Source organism: Nicotiana attenuata, chromosome 10, assembly GCF_001879085.1.
Source record: "Nicotiana attenuata strain UT chromosome 10, NIATTr2, whole genome shotgun sequence".
Classification (NCBI taxonomy): domain Eukaryota; kingdom Viridiplantae; phylum Streptophyta; class Magnoliopsida; order Solanales; family Solanaceae; genus Nicotiana; species Nicotiana attenuata.
Genome location: NC_031998.1, coordinates 41,621,969 through 41,636,441, shown reverse-complemented (window position 1 = coordinate 41,636,441; position 14,473 = coordinate 41,621,969). Strand labels below are relative to the sequence as shown.

The following is a 14,473-nucleotide window of genomic DNA, read 5'->3' as shown; positions in this document are numbered from 1 at the left end:
TTCCTTTTTTGAAATAAGTATGAAGTTTCAATATTTAGGACTTTAAAATTAAATAAACTTTTACCATATATATAAATTATTAAAAAGAAAGAAAAATCACCAACGACCCAAAATTAGCAACTAAATCACAAAATCTTTACCACGTTTATTCTATCAATCTCCCCAATCATAAAGATGTAAACTGAGATTTAACATTGTGAATCCTAATATCTTTCACGCAAGACATATTTTTTAAATAATATTTATGTCAGTTTTAAGAAATTTTTATTCACCGCATGAATACAGCCACATGGTGTGTGCCTACTCTAAGACTAGTTACTTAAAAACTAACTGAAAATAATTTTCTAATATAGTTTCCCAAGACTAAAGCCAAATACAGATGCCACCTTAGTTTAGCAAGTCTATGTCAATTTTCAGAAAGTAAAACCGACCCCTGATATCAGTTGTCCTCATATCATCTATTTTTGTGTCTCTTCGAAAAACAAAACTCTACTTGCCTGTGGTTTTAAAAAAAAAAAAAAGAAACTATACCTGTCTCTTTCCTACTTAAAAATTATAAAGATTTCATTTTTTTTTTTGTTAAATAAATCAATACGGAGAATTTCTGTTATCAATAGCGACAATGAAATCTTGTTAATTGGACAACTTACACTCAATGTCCTTTTTGTCTTATCTTTTCTTCTTTCACCCCATCTGTCAATTCATATGCTTCATTTTGATTACACAACGACCCAGTAAAATTTCACTAATGGAGTCTGGGAAGGGTAGGGTGTACGTAGACTTTATCCCTACACTGAGGGAGTAAAAAGGTTATTTCCAAAAGACCCTCGGCTCAAGAAGATGAAAATAGACAATATCGGTACAACCAACAGATACAATAGGAATAATAACAGCAGCGTAAAGACCAGTAAATAAATGAAAAACAAAAGTGATAGCCAATAAATAGACCTGGCACTATGAAAAACGAAAGAGTAATAAGACACAACACTAATCGCTAGTAGTCTAAGACAAAAATCCTATCACACTAGCCTCACAGAGGAGAGAACTAGGAAAAGACTCAACTACCTCCTAGCCTACAACCCTAATACTCGACCTCCACAACTTCCTGTCAAGGGCCATTTCCTCAAAAATCTGAAGCCTCGCCATGTCCTGCCTGATCACCTCTCCCCAATACTTCTTAGGCCGCCCTCTAGTTCTTCTCGTGCCTTCCAAAGCCAGCCGCTCACACCTCCTTACCCGAACATCTGACTTCTCCTCTATACGTGTCGAACCATCTAAGTCTCGTTCCCGCATCTTGCCATCAATGGGAGCCACGCCCACCTTTTCACGAATATCACCATTCCTAATCTTATCCATCCTAGTGTGCTCGCACATCCACCTCAACATTCTCATTTCTACTGCTTTCATCTTCTGGATATGTGAGTTCTTAACAGGCCAACACTGAGCCCCATACATCATGGTCGGTCTAACCACCACTCTATAAAACTTATCTTTTAGTATCGGTGGCGCTCTCTTGTCACACGTGACTCCAGATGTTAAGCTCCACTTCATCCACCCCACCCCAGTACGGTGTGAGACATGCTCGTCGATCTCCCCCTGGATAACCGACCCAATGTACTTGAAACTGCCTCTACTTGGGATGACCTGTGATTCAAACCTCACATCTACGCTCGCATCCCTCGGCTCAGCTGAACTTGTACTCCTGGTATTCTGTCTTAACCCTGCTCAGCTTGAAACCCTTAGACTCGAGGCATGTCTCCAAACCTCCAGCCTCACGTAAACACCGGCTCACGTCTCATCAATCAGAATTATGTCATCAGCGAATAACATACACTATGGCAGCTCCCATTGAATATGGTATGTTAGTGCGTCCATGAGCAGGGCAAATAAGAACGGGCTGAGCGCAAAACTTTGGTGTAACCCCATAACAACAGGAAAATACTTTTAGTCGCCTCCTACTGACCTAACCCGTCTTAGCTTCATTATACATGTCCTTAATCACCCTAATGTAGGCAACCAACACACATTTTGCCTCTAAGCACTCTAGAGAACCTCTCTAGGAACCTTGACATACGCTTTCTCCAGATCAATAAAAACCACGTGCATATCCTTCTTCCTCTCCCTGTATTGTTCCACCAATCTCCTAATAAGGTGTATAGCTTCTGTAGTAGAACGACCTGGCATGAACCCGAACTAATTATCGGATATAGACACCGTCATTCTCACCCTCACTTCAACCACCCTCTCCCAAACATTCATGGTATGACTCAGCAATTTGATTCATTTTGAAATGTTCAAAATAATGATATCATTTCACCACTAACACTATATATATTCTTAAATAATTAATTTTATATATTACAATTAGTATATAACATACAATTTAAAATATTTTTTTATTTTTCAATAAAAATAAAATTTTCCTTACTATTATGAGAATTACTTCTGTCACTTTGGTATATTAATTTATATTGTTAATACTCAAATTATTATTTCCTATTTGTCTTGCGTAATTAAATACATAGATTTTCACATAATTTATGCTATGTTATTTATGAGGAAAACAAAAATTGGAGTATCCCAACAGTATGAAGTCTAGGAAAGGTAATGTGTACATAAACCTTATCCCTACCTTGTGGAGGTGCATGGGCTGTTTCTGATAAACCCTCCACCCAAGAAAAGCATTTCTCAGCATGTTTGAACAAGAAAATAGTAATGAAGAAGCCATGTTGAAAATGTAGACAAGAACAATAATAACAACAAATAAATAAGAAAATCGAATGAAGGGAAACAACATGTAGTAATAGAGATTGAAGAATAAGAAAATACGAAAATGATAACAATAATATTGATACGAAAAAGACGAAAAGATACAATGTCCTAAACTCGACTACATTTATCCTTCTATTTAGGGTCATGTCTTCGGTAAACTGAAGATGTGTCATGTCATGCTTCTCCCCATCACTTTTTCGACCTACCTCTACCTCCGCCTGGACCCACAATTGCCAACCTTTCACACCTTCTCATGGCATCTGTGCATCTCCTTTTCACATGCCCGAACCATCTCAGTGTTGCTTCTCTTATCTTGTCGACCACAAATGCCACTCTCAACTTGTGCTAAATATCTTTTTAATCATATTTCTTTGAGTAAAACTTCAAAATAGTGGGCTTTTGGACATGAGAATTGTAAAATTCCAAAAAAAAATGATTTTTTTTAAAGTGAAAATGACATTTGAAAATTAGGATCCGTTTAGCCATAGATTTTGCCAAATTTTTTTTGGCAAATATACGTTTGTTCATAAAGTTTATCCATATTTTGGCAAAATCCCAAAACCAGCTCAAGAGGCCCAAAATATTATATTACATTTTTTAAAAATTGCCCCAAACTTTTGTATTTTATAAAAGAGCCCACCATTTATTATTTTGTAACAATGCTGCTCTGTCTTCTCGGTGATCTGATAGTGTATTATGTAATTCATTATAAAAATAATAATTTTGTACCAAATTTATTTATGTTAAGGACTATGATTTGTGATAATGCTAATGAATATTATTGATGAAGGTACTATTGGGTATTTGTGATAGTTTTTAGAACTTGTAGGTATAAGTCATGTTTCATGTTTTAAAAAAAAAGTGAAATATGTTTTGAAAACTGATGTCCAAATACATTTTCATCTTCAAACCAAACTTCGCCCAAATCAAAATTTTTAAAACAAATTTAAGAATCTATGGCAAAACGCTAGCTTAGAGTTGTGTTTGGATTTGAAAATAATTTTGGGTTATTTTTGAAGTATTGTGAGATATCTGAGTGAAAATTTTGAAAACCAGTTTTTTAGAGTTTTTCAAATTTTTAAAAAAATTCAGAATTTATCTTCAGGTGAAAATTAGAAATTTTATGGCCAAATACTAATTTCGAAAAAAAAAATACTTTTTTTTTAAAAAAAGTGAAAAATTCTTATGTCGGCTCTTATTGTTTCCAAAACTCAAACAAAGGTCATAATTGCACGGGGCGCCCTATTTGGGCGCCCCTTTTTAACCTGTAGCCGCTTTGTCTTTTTGTTTGCATCCGTACCCACTTTTTAAAAAACTTCAGCTTCCCTTTATAACTGAGAAACTTCAGCTCTAGAGCTGAAGTTTTCGGGTTACTAAACAAAAACTTCAGCTCTAGAGCTGAAGTTTTTTATTTTTTAACTGGAAAACTTCAGCTTTATAACTTGAAAACTTCAGCTCTAGAGCTGAAGTTTTCGGGTTACTAAACAAAAACTTCAGCCCTAGAGCTGAAGTTTTTATTTTTTAACTGGAAAACTTCAGCTCTAGAGCTGAAGTTTTTATTTTATAACTTGAAAACTTCAGCTCTAGAGCTGAAGTTTCCGGGTTACTAAACAAAAACTTCAGCTCTAAAGCTGAACTTTTTATTTTATAACTGGCAAACTTCAGCTCTAGAGCTGAAATTTCCCGGTTACTAAACAAAAACTTATAAAATAAAACTTTAGCTCTAGAGCTGAAGTTTTTATTTTATAACTGGCAAATTCGCGAGTCAAAAAAAAAACTTCAGCTCTAGAGCTGAACTTCAGGCCGGACTACTAAAATGCTGAAGTTTTGTGTAATTGCCTTTGCTACTTCAGCCCCGTGTGCTGAAGTTATGTGAAAAAGCGGGTACGCTTGCAATTTTTTTTGCAAAGCGGGCACAGGTTAAAATGTGACACAAAAAGCGAGTATAGATGCAAATGCCCCAAAATAGACTTCGTGAATATACAAATGACACCCATTGATAAAGGGGAAATTACCAGCTATGTCCATTTATAAGTTGCTCATTACAAAAATTAGCCAATTGATAAAATATTACTAATATTAGCCAAATTAGCCAATTAGCTATTTGTAGCAAAAAAATATCAAATTTTTGCTTTGTTTTGAGTGGGTGTTATTAAAATAGATTGGGCACAACTTAAGGAGCTTGAATCTCAGTTTTGGGATAATTTGGTGAAGTTTTGAGGTGGTTTGAATTGAAAATTCGAAGTAAAAGCTGAACATGAAAAAAAAATGATATGTGTATCACATTGTGTATCATCTGTGTATCACATATATATATCATATTTGTATCAATTGTGTATCACATGTATATCCATGTATACCTGTGTGTATGATACATGCGTGATACATGTTTTATACATGTGTCGCAGAGGACTTTTTTGAACTCGATCTAATTACGAATTTTGATACAAAACCAGTCCAAATCACCTCCAATCTTCCTCAAATTTTGTATATTGACTTATCCATATAATTTCAATAAATTTCAACTATACCCATTGAAAAAGTTCCTATTTTGTTTAGATTTTTGGAATATTGTATAGATTTTTGTATTTCATCACCTTATTTGCTACCCCATCCATGAAATTTCTTTCCGTCTTGTATCTAATGTTGCTAATCACGCTTAAAAATATGGAAGGTGATTTTTGCATGTGATTCTTTGAGAGAAAGAACCCTATTATTTGATTTTTCAATTTTTATTTGCTAGTTTTGGTAAGTCTATGACTAATGGCTAGAGGTTGATAAGTTGAATTTATTAGGAACATTTGTGTAAGTTTCCTTGATAAAGTCGTGAATAAAAAATCAACGTCACACTTTAATTAACCTTGTCGCTTACTAAATTCCTGGTCCAGCTGTTCCCCACAAATTTTCAAATTTCAAATTCATTCCTAAAAAATTGAATGAATGAAAAATAAATCTCCACCCTTCTTAAAAATAGAAAATACATCTGAACCGTAAATTGACTATCCGTTACAGCTCATCCGTCCCTTTCTTTTCAAACCCTAAAAGCTTTTCAAAAAATCTATAACCTCACTATAAAAACAAACCCTTTCCCTTGTCCCTACATTTATTCACTCTTCTCTGCCGCCTCTCATTTCTGAGATCTACGCATTTTTTCAAATTTCTGCATCTTTCTTCAGATCTCAGTTTCAAAAATGCGTGAAATCCTTCACATTCAAGGTGGACAATGCGGCAACCAAATCGGTGCCAAGTTCTGGGAAGTTGTTTGTGCCGAACACGGCATTGATTCCACCGGACGTTACAACGGCGATTCAGATCTCCAGCTTGAGAGAATCAATGTCTATTACAATGAGGCTACATGTGGAAGGTTTGTTCCTAGGGCTGTTCTTATGGATCTGGAACCTGGTACCATGGACAGCATCAGATCTGGTCCGTACGGTCAGATCTTTCGGCCTGATAACTTCGTTTTTGGTCAGTCTGGTGCTGGTAACAATTGGGCTAAAGGACATTACACTGAAGGCGCTGAATTGATTGATGCTGTCCTTGATGTTGTTCGTAAGGAAGCTGAAAACTGTGACTGCCTTCAAGGTATGTGTTTCGACTATTCTCTTTGGCGTTTTGTCAAACATTTAGTTGCATGTGTTTAATATAGATCTGTGCATTTCGAGGGATTTTGTTGATGCTTCCGCTGTTTGTTTTTTAGGATTTTCTCTTAGGCATATTTTCGAACATGTTGTTTGAATTTGTTTTTTGATGTAGATCCGTGCATTTTGAGGCATTTTGTTGATGTTTTGGTATTTTGATTTTTAGGATTTCAAGTGTGCCATTCATTGGGTGGAGGAACGGGATCTGGAATGGGAACGCTTCTGATATCAAAGATCAGAGAAGAATATCCCGATAGAATGATGCTTACGTTCTCAGTTTTCCCGTCTCCTAAGGTTTCTGACACTGTTGTTGAGCCTTATAATGCTACCTTGTCGGTGCATCAGTTGGTTGAAAATGCCGACGAATGTATGGTCCTTGATAATGAAGCTTTGTATGACATCTGCTTCAGAACCCTCAAGCTTACAACCCCCAGCTGTAAGTCATTTCACCATCTTCATTGCATTTCTCTTTACCTGATCAGTTTGATTTGGTACCTGTTGTGACTCATTGTCTAACTGTTTCTTATCTCTATTTGAATTGAACAGTTGGAGATTTGAATCATTTGATATCAGCTACAATGTCTGGTGTCACATGTTGTTTGCGTTTCCCTGGGCAGTTGAACTCTGATCTTAGAAAACTAGCTGTGAATCTGATCCCGTTCCCTAGGCTCCATTTCTTCATGGTTGGTTTTGCACCACTGACTTCACGTGGTTCTCAGCAATACAGGGCCTTGACAGTTCCTGAACTTACCCAGCAAATGTGGGATGCCAAGAACATGATGTGTGCAGCTGACCCTCGCCACGGAAGATACTTGACAGCCTCTGCTATGTTCAGGGGTAAAATGAGTACCAAAGAGGTGGACGAGCAAATGCTCAATGTGCAGAACAAGAACTCGTCCTACTTTGTGGAGTGGATACCAAACAATGTTAAATCTACTGTCTGTGACATCCCACCGACGGGACTAAAGATGGCATCTACGTTCATTGGTAACTCGACATCCATTCAGGAGATGTTTAGGCGTGTGAGTGAGCAGTTCACTGCTATGTTCAGGAGAAAGGCTTTCTTGCATTGGTACACTGGTGAAGGAATGGACGAGATGGAATTCACTGAGGCAGAAAGTAACATGAATGATTTGGTTTCAGAGTATCAGCAGTATCAGGATGCTACTGCTGATGAGGAGGGAGAGTACTATGAGGAAGATGAAGAGGATCTTAATGAGGCTTAATTTGGATGTATGATGCCAAACCCCCACAATTTCTAGTTGATGGTCGTTTGGCATTGACAATGGCATTGGAAAGTAGTAGTCTCTGATAGCTATAATATGCTACCATGTAATTTTCTTGTTAGCTTCTAAGACAATCTGCAGTATTGTAATAGTACTTGTTTCTGTTGGTTGTGTTTAATCGTACTTATCATGGTTTTATGATGATGAAGTTACTATTGCTCTATTACATTGCTGGTTTTCTGCTGTCCTGTTCTGTTTCACCTTTTATATGTGCTTTTGGCTCTTGGTAGCAACAGCTTGCTCTCAATGCTTGATTTGCAGTTACAATAGGTATTTTCATAGTTCTCTTATGCATCTGCATTTATGCCACGTTGGTAGTAGAAAATTCAGGTCTAAATTTGTTGGGGCTTATTGCTGTAATGAGCGAAGGCAAGCTGTTGAATCAATTAAGTGGAAATGAAGTTGCACTAAGGAAGTTTTGTTTTTGTTCAATCGATGCAATTAGAGTTGGAATGTATGTGATTATTCATTGAAGATACAATTGTGGATGTGTTTTACAATGATCAGTTCCTCAAAGGTTTAGTCTTAAACAACGTGAAAGGACCTAAATACCCTATTCCATTTATAAATGGTTTATAAAACCCCCCTCCATCTGAAAATATATAGGACGTTAATTCTATTGTCAAAATTACCCCCGCGACTAACGGCGCTTCATGTGGGCCACTCATTTAATGATGTGGCATTCTTTCATTTGTCCATATGGATCAGTAGGGCTGAAATTGTATTTGGGTAATTTTCGGCCCATTTAACCAATCCAACCCACTCTTTTTTATGTGGGTCAGTTCTTTTACCTTATACCAACGACAAAACACTCATTTTTTTTTTTTTACCATTTTTCTCATTTCCTTTATCTAATCATCAAATAGCGATTTTAGGGTTTCTTTAGGATTCGTGGTTTGGTCCGATTTGGCGCGCACAAAACAGGAACAACTTTGATTTCCAGTACTATCTTGCAATATCATTCGATTAAAGTAAGTATTTACAACTTTAAGTTATTAAATTATAGGGTTGGGGAATATTTGAGAACTGACAAGTTTATGTCTTTTGCATGTGATGTTTTTATGTTATGTGAGCTATTTTTTGTACCTTTCTAGATTTATTTATGTTACTTTTGTTTTTGGTGGTCCTTGTCGTGTTGGTTCTATATATTAAAAGTAGGGTTTTTGTCGATTTGTATAGTTAATTGATGCTGGGGTTTCATATCTTTATATTTTTATTGTTTAAGCCCTGAATACAGCTGATGTGGTCCCATTTTGCCTCTTTTTTTTGGTTGTTGCATGTGATTTTCTCGGAAGGATGGTGGATAAAGTGAACTTTTATTTAATTTTGGGGGTGAGTGGGTATTGGAACCTATACTGTCTTATGCTAAGAAAGATGTGCACATGTTGAGTGGTTATGAAGTAGACCACCTCTCTTATATTGATTTGTGTAAAGAATACACTGAAGTAATAGAATTTGTTGAGGTACAATAGTTAGTATTTATTGACCCATCTGGCAGGTATTTTTTGTTGGATGGGGATGAAGGGATTAGGAAGTTTTAAGCTCTAATTAGTGATGGTTTCATTGATGTACAATTATTTGGAGTAGACCTTTTGGATGATACTCTAAATGTTCCTGTATTTACCTAGTTTACAGCAACACATAGTGTACATGTTGATGTAGCTTCTGACTATGATAGTAGTGAAGATGATACATATATTGAAAGTGTTGATAGTGATTATGATAGTGATGCCCTAGGTTTATTTGAAAGGCAGAAGAAGTGTGAGGTAACTGACCAACTTGATAGGTATAAAACATTGAAAAAAGGTATGACTTTCATAGATCTTGCTGAAGCTGAGGAGGTTATTGGTTATTATGTTGTTTCTAATAAGAGGGGCCTTCAGGTAGATAAGAGTGATAGGAGAAGACTTAGGTACAAGTGTCATGTTGGGTGTCCCTTTAAATATCTTATTTCTAAGGATGACAGAGATCAAGCGGTAAAGATAAAAACTTGAAGGGATGGACATGAATGCGGTGAACTTTTTCAGAACAAAATAGCTACTCCTACTGCTTTAGCACATTATTTTAAGAGAAAGATTCAAAATAATCATAAGTTTAAGGTTAAAGAGATGAAGGTTGATTTAGAGGATAGATTTAGTTTGAATGTTACTAATTGATAACTGCTTGTTAAATAGTCTACTGTTGACTAACTGCTTGTTTACTAGTTGATAATTGAAGGCGATGAATCAACTAAAGGATAAAGCAGATGAAGTTAGCAGTTAGAGAGGTGAATACAACCCATATGCAATAGAGCTATACAATGATTATAAAGAGATGGCTTCAAAGTGCAAGGAAATTTTCAATGGAGATAGGGGTTTTGAAATAAGTGAAGGTGAAGACAGGTACACAGTGATTCTGGAGCAACAAAGGTACACATGCACACTTTGGGACTTGTTTGGAATCCCTTGTGCTCATGCTATCAGGGCATTCAACTATAAGAAACAAGCTTAACACCTGGGATTCACTAGTGGTATTCCAAACAAGCTTGGCAGTTGGTGTATCAGCACAAACTACAACATGTTAGAGGTAAAAAATTCTGGAAAGTTGAGCCACACCAAGCCATGAAACCGCCACCATTAGCAAAGATGATTGGCAGACCTAAAGTGAAAAGGTTAAGAGAGAAGGATCAAGCTAGGAAAATGCAAGGAGAATGGTCAACATCTAGGAAGGGTCTTCAAATGACTTGTAGTTTTTGCGGCAAGCCAAACCATAATAAAAGAAGATGTCCATTAGCCAATAAGGTATAATTACAATCTACTGTTTATACTTACAATTTGCTTTTTGTACTTACAATATATTTGGTTATAGTTACAGTCCAAGAATGTGCAAGACCACACTTAGACAACTAAGGACCAAGGATCGAAATTTTTCATGGTTCCTAATCCGAGTTTTAAAGCACAAGACCAACAAATGCCAAGTCAGGCTAGCCAACCAAGTCAGCTGTCCAGTAAGTACTCCAGTCAGCACACGCAGATGCCAAGTCAGCAATCTAGTCAATATACTCAGCAGCCAAGTCAACAATCCAGTCACTACACTCGGATGCCAAGTCAGCACTCCAGTCAGTACACCCAGGCAACTCAGAATATTTAGACCAGAAGAAGGCTTATTCAAGCAGACTTTGGTGTAGAAGCTGACCCAGTTTTGAGGCCTAAGGTTGTCTCTAATAATAAGACTAGACTTCAACATAAGAATCAACAAAATTCTGGGACTAGGAAGATACCATTCACAGGTGATCACACTGGTAGCTCATAACCAACAAAACTGCATACTCCCCAAAGAGAACTACCTGGAAGGGGAAGGAGACAATGACAACAACTCAACTATTGGGTGTGAAAGAGAAAAAGATTGGTAAACTTAAAGCTAGAAGAGGCAAGGAGAGGGGCAAGGGGTGTAGTGTAACAAGGAATGATGAATGTAATATACATTTAAATCCATTTTTTGCATGACTGTTCGACACATGATGTTTGTTCATGTTCTAGGTTTTTAGACAAGTAAATATTGTGATAGTGGAACAGGTTTTTGGATAACACATTTACTTGTCTAATAGCAATATTTTGCTGGGCTTAAATCTTAAAACAATATATGTTTGCTGCTCGATTAATGACAATGTTCTTCTTGTCTATCTATAAGAGATGATTCTATTTGACTTAGTGATTGTCCGTCTATGCAAAATGTTGTATGAGAGTGAAAAGAATGGTAAAAAACTTCATTTCATACCAACAGAGAACCATTACAAATGCAGCATTACAACATCTGAACCAAATCGATAAACATCTGCAAACTACAACATCGACATAATTACAAAATAACCTAATTACACTACATCATCTTGAAAACTAGCACCAACACAAAGACAACCCAAGAAAACACAATAAACCACTTCATATTTTGTAGTTTATCCTCCATCCTAGCGACCTTCTTTAAGTTTGCTGAATTAATTCCCTCCATATCTTCAATTATTTTCTCTATTTTCAGTCTTTCGCAGAAACAACATCTTCCAAGTTAGACACCATCTTCTTCAGTTAATTTCTTTCAACTTTCACTGACTTCAATAAAGTTTTCAAGTTATGGATTAACATCGTCACATGTGGTGGCATCTCTTCATCCCGCTATTCTCACAAACCACATGAAACTTCCTCATCAAAACGAGGGCATTTGTAGAATCGACGACCACCGTTCAAATGAGTCTTAGCTACAAAATGATTTGCAATTAAACCACAACCACAATGACGCGACGAACCAGGAGAGATAGAATTTTCAGACATTTGAAATTTTTTGTTATTCAATAAAGGCGGAACTTTTACAGCCAACCACAAGATTCGAAGGAAAAAGACAAGAATTAATTAGTTGAAAAAGAGAAAATTTGGGGAAGAAGATTATATGAGCAACCTGATGACCTAGGTTCTAAATTGGGGAAGAAGACGAGTAAAATATGTGGGTATAGGGTTAAAAGACTGGGTATAAGATAAAAGGAGTGAGTCGGATCAGTTAAATGGGTCGAAAATACCCAAATACAATTTCAACCCCACTGAGCCACGTGGACAAATGAAAGAATGCCACATCATTTAATGAGAGGCCCACATGAAGTGCCGTTAGTCGCGGGGTAATTTTGTCAATAGACTTAACGTCCTATATATTTTCAGACGGATAGATGGACGAGGGTTTTTTTTATAAACCATTTAGCATACGATAGGGGTACTTTAAGCACTTTCCCGCTTAAACAATAATACAATATCAGGTGAATTAAGTATACAGAGGATCAACTACTGGGTGTTGTGGCAATTAATTTTAGCTGTATTTTTCATGCAAAATTATCAAATTAAGAGTATCATATTGGTTTTAAAATTAAGATCTAGCAGTCCGATGTGATACGAATGAACATATGCGATCTCAGTCTATCACTATACATTTATTTTCATCTCCACAAAGCAAACATAATTCGTATAAGAAGTCACTGAATTTTCACTCTTGTAATAGGTGAATTTTATTTGCAATTTTTATTGTTAAACTTATTTCCAGATTCGTATGCAGTCAAACTTCTTTATAACGGCCTCATTTGTTCCGAATATATTTTGATGTTATAGTAAAGTACTGTGATAGAGAACACATATTATAACATAACATAACAAATGATTCTGAAAAAGCTTGGCTTTTATAATGAAATGTTGTTATAAAGAGATGCTGCTATAGAGAGGTCTCACCGTAGTATCTTGGCTTAGATGTAACATTTCGTATACATGAAAAAAAAAATCTTATACTTCAATCTAACTTATGCCAGCATCATTGAATTATATTAAAATTGTACGAGAAACTTAATTTTATTACCACATCTTATCATCAAAAAGACGTAAATAGTCTAACACAAAACTGTTTAACATAAAAAGAATTAAGCAGGACATTTGTTTCACAAAATTTAGCATTCGATAATTTAGATTACACAAGGTTAGTTCTGAAATATTTTTGTGCGAATTCAATCTCACTACAAAAAGAAAAAAAGAAGAAGCAAGAAATGATAAGTGATACCTCAACCTTAAAAAGGATGTGACACAACCAAAGGCAGATGTAGCTCGTGAGTTACGGGTTCAACTGCACCCATAATTTTAATATGTGAAGATCATCAAAATTTCAATAAATATTAGTATATTTTTTGAATCTATAATTTTTTGGGAAACTTACACAAATGTCCCATATAAATTTCAACTTACTAACCTCTAGCCATTAGTCATAAACTTACCAAAACTAGCCAAGCACATATAAAAATTGGAAAATAAAATAAATAAGGTTCTTTATCTCAAAGAATCACATGCAAAAATCTCCTTCCATATTTTTAAGCGTGATTAGCAACATTAGATGCAAGACGAAAGGAACTTTTATGGATGAGGTAGCAAATAAGGTGATGAAATTAAAAAAAATACAATATTCCAAAAATCTAAGCAAAAAAGGAACTTTTTTCAATGGGTATAGTTGAAATTCATTGAAAACATATAATAAGTCAATATACAAAATTTGAGGAAGATTGGAGGTGATTTGGACTGATTTTGTATCAAAAATCGTAATTAAATCGAGTTCAAAAAAGTTCTTATGCGACACATGTATCACGCATGTATCTCACACACAAGTATACATGGATATACATGTGATACATAATTGATACAAATATGATATATATGTGATACACAAATGATATACAGTATGATACACATATCATTTTTTTTTTTCATGTTCGATTTTACTTCGAATTTTCAATTCAAACCACCTCAAAACTTCACCAAATCATCCCAAAACTGAGATTTGAGTTTTTTAAGATGTACCCAATCTATTCTAATGGCACCCACTCAAAAGAGAGCAAAAATTTGACCTAATTTTGCTACAAATAGCTAATTGGCTAATATTAGTAGTATTTGGCTAATATTAGTAATATTTTATGAATTGACCAATTTTTGTAATGAGCTACTTATAAATGAACATAGCTAGTAGTTTCCCTAATTTTTAATATGCAATGGGTATAGTGGTAAAACATAAAAATTGAACCCACCAAATTAAAATCAACAAACTTAAAGAGACTAATATGAAAATTTCACCTATATTTATGACTATACCATAGGCCCTAACAATAAATTACTCTTTTGTTATTTTACCGCCCTTTTCTATTTTACCACTTTTCGAATAGTCCCGCGCTTATTGTCGTCTCCTCCACGTTCTCCCATTCTTTCCCTCCTTCCCATTCACAACTCT

General features: G+C 35.5%; 1 protein-coding gene across 1 annotated transcript; it reads left to right on the top strand.

Moving 5' to 3' along the window:
* Nucleotides 5,859–7,865, top strand: LOC109233375 (tubulin beta-2 chain-like). The gene is made up of 3 exons (XM_019399227.1): nucleotides 5,859–6,357; nucleotides 6,580–6,849; nucleotides 6,960–7,865. Exons 1-3 carry the CDS (start codon nucleotides 5,964–5,966, stop codon nucleotides 7,637–7,639), a joined length of 1,344 nt encoding a protein of 447 aa, XP_019254772.1. The 5' UTR covers nucleotides 5,859–5,963; the 3' UTR covers nucleotides 7,640–7,865.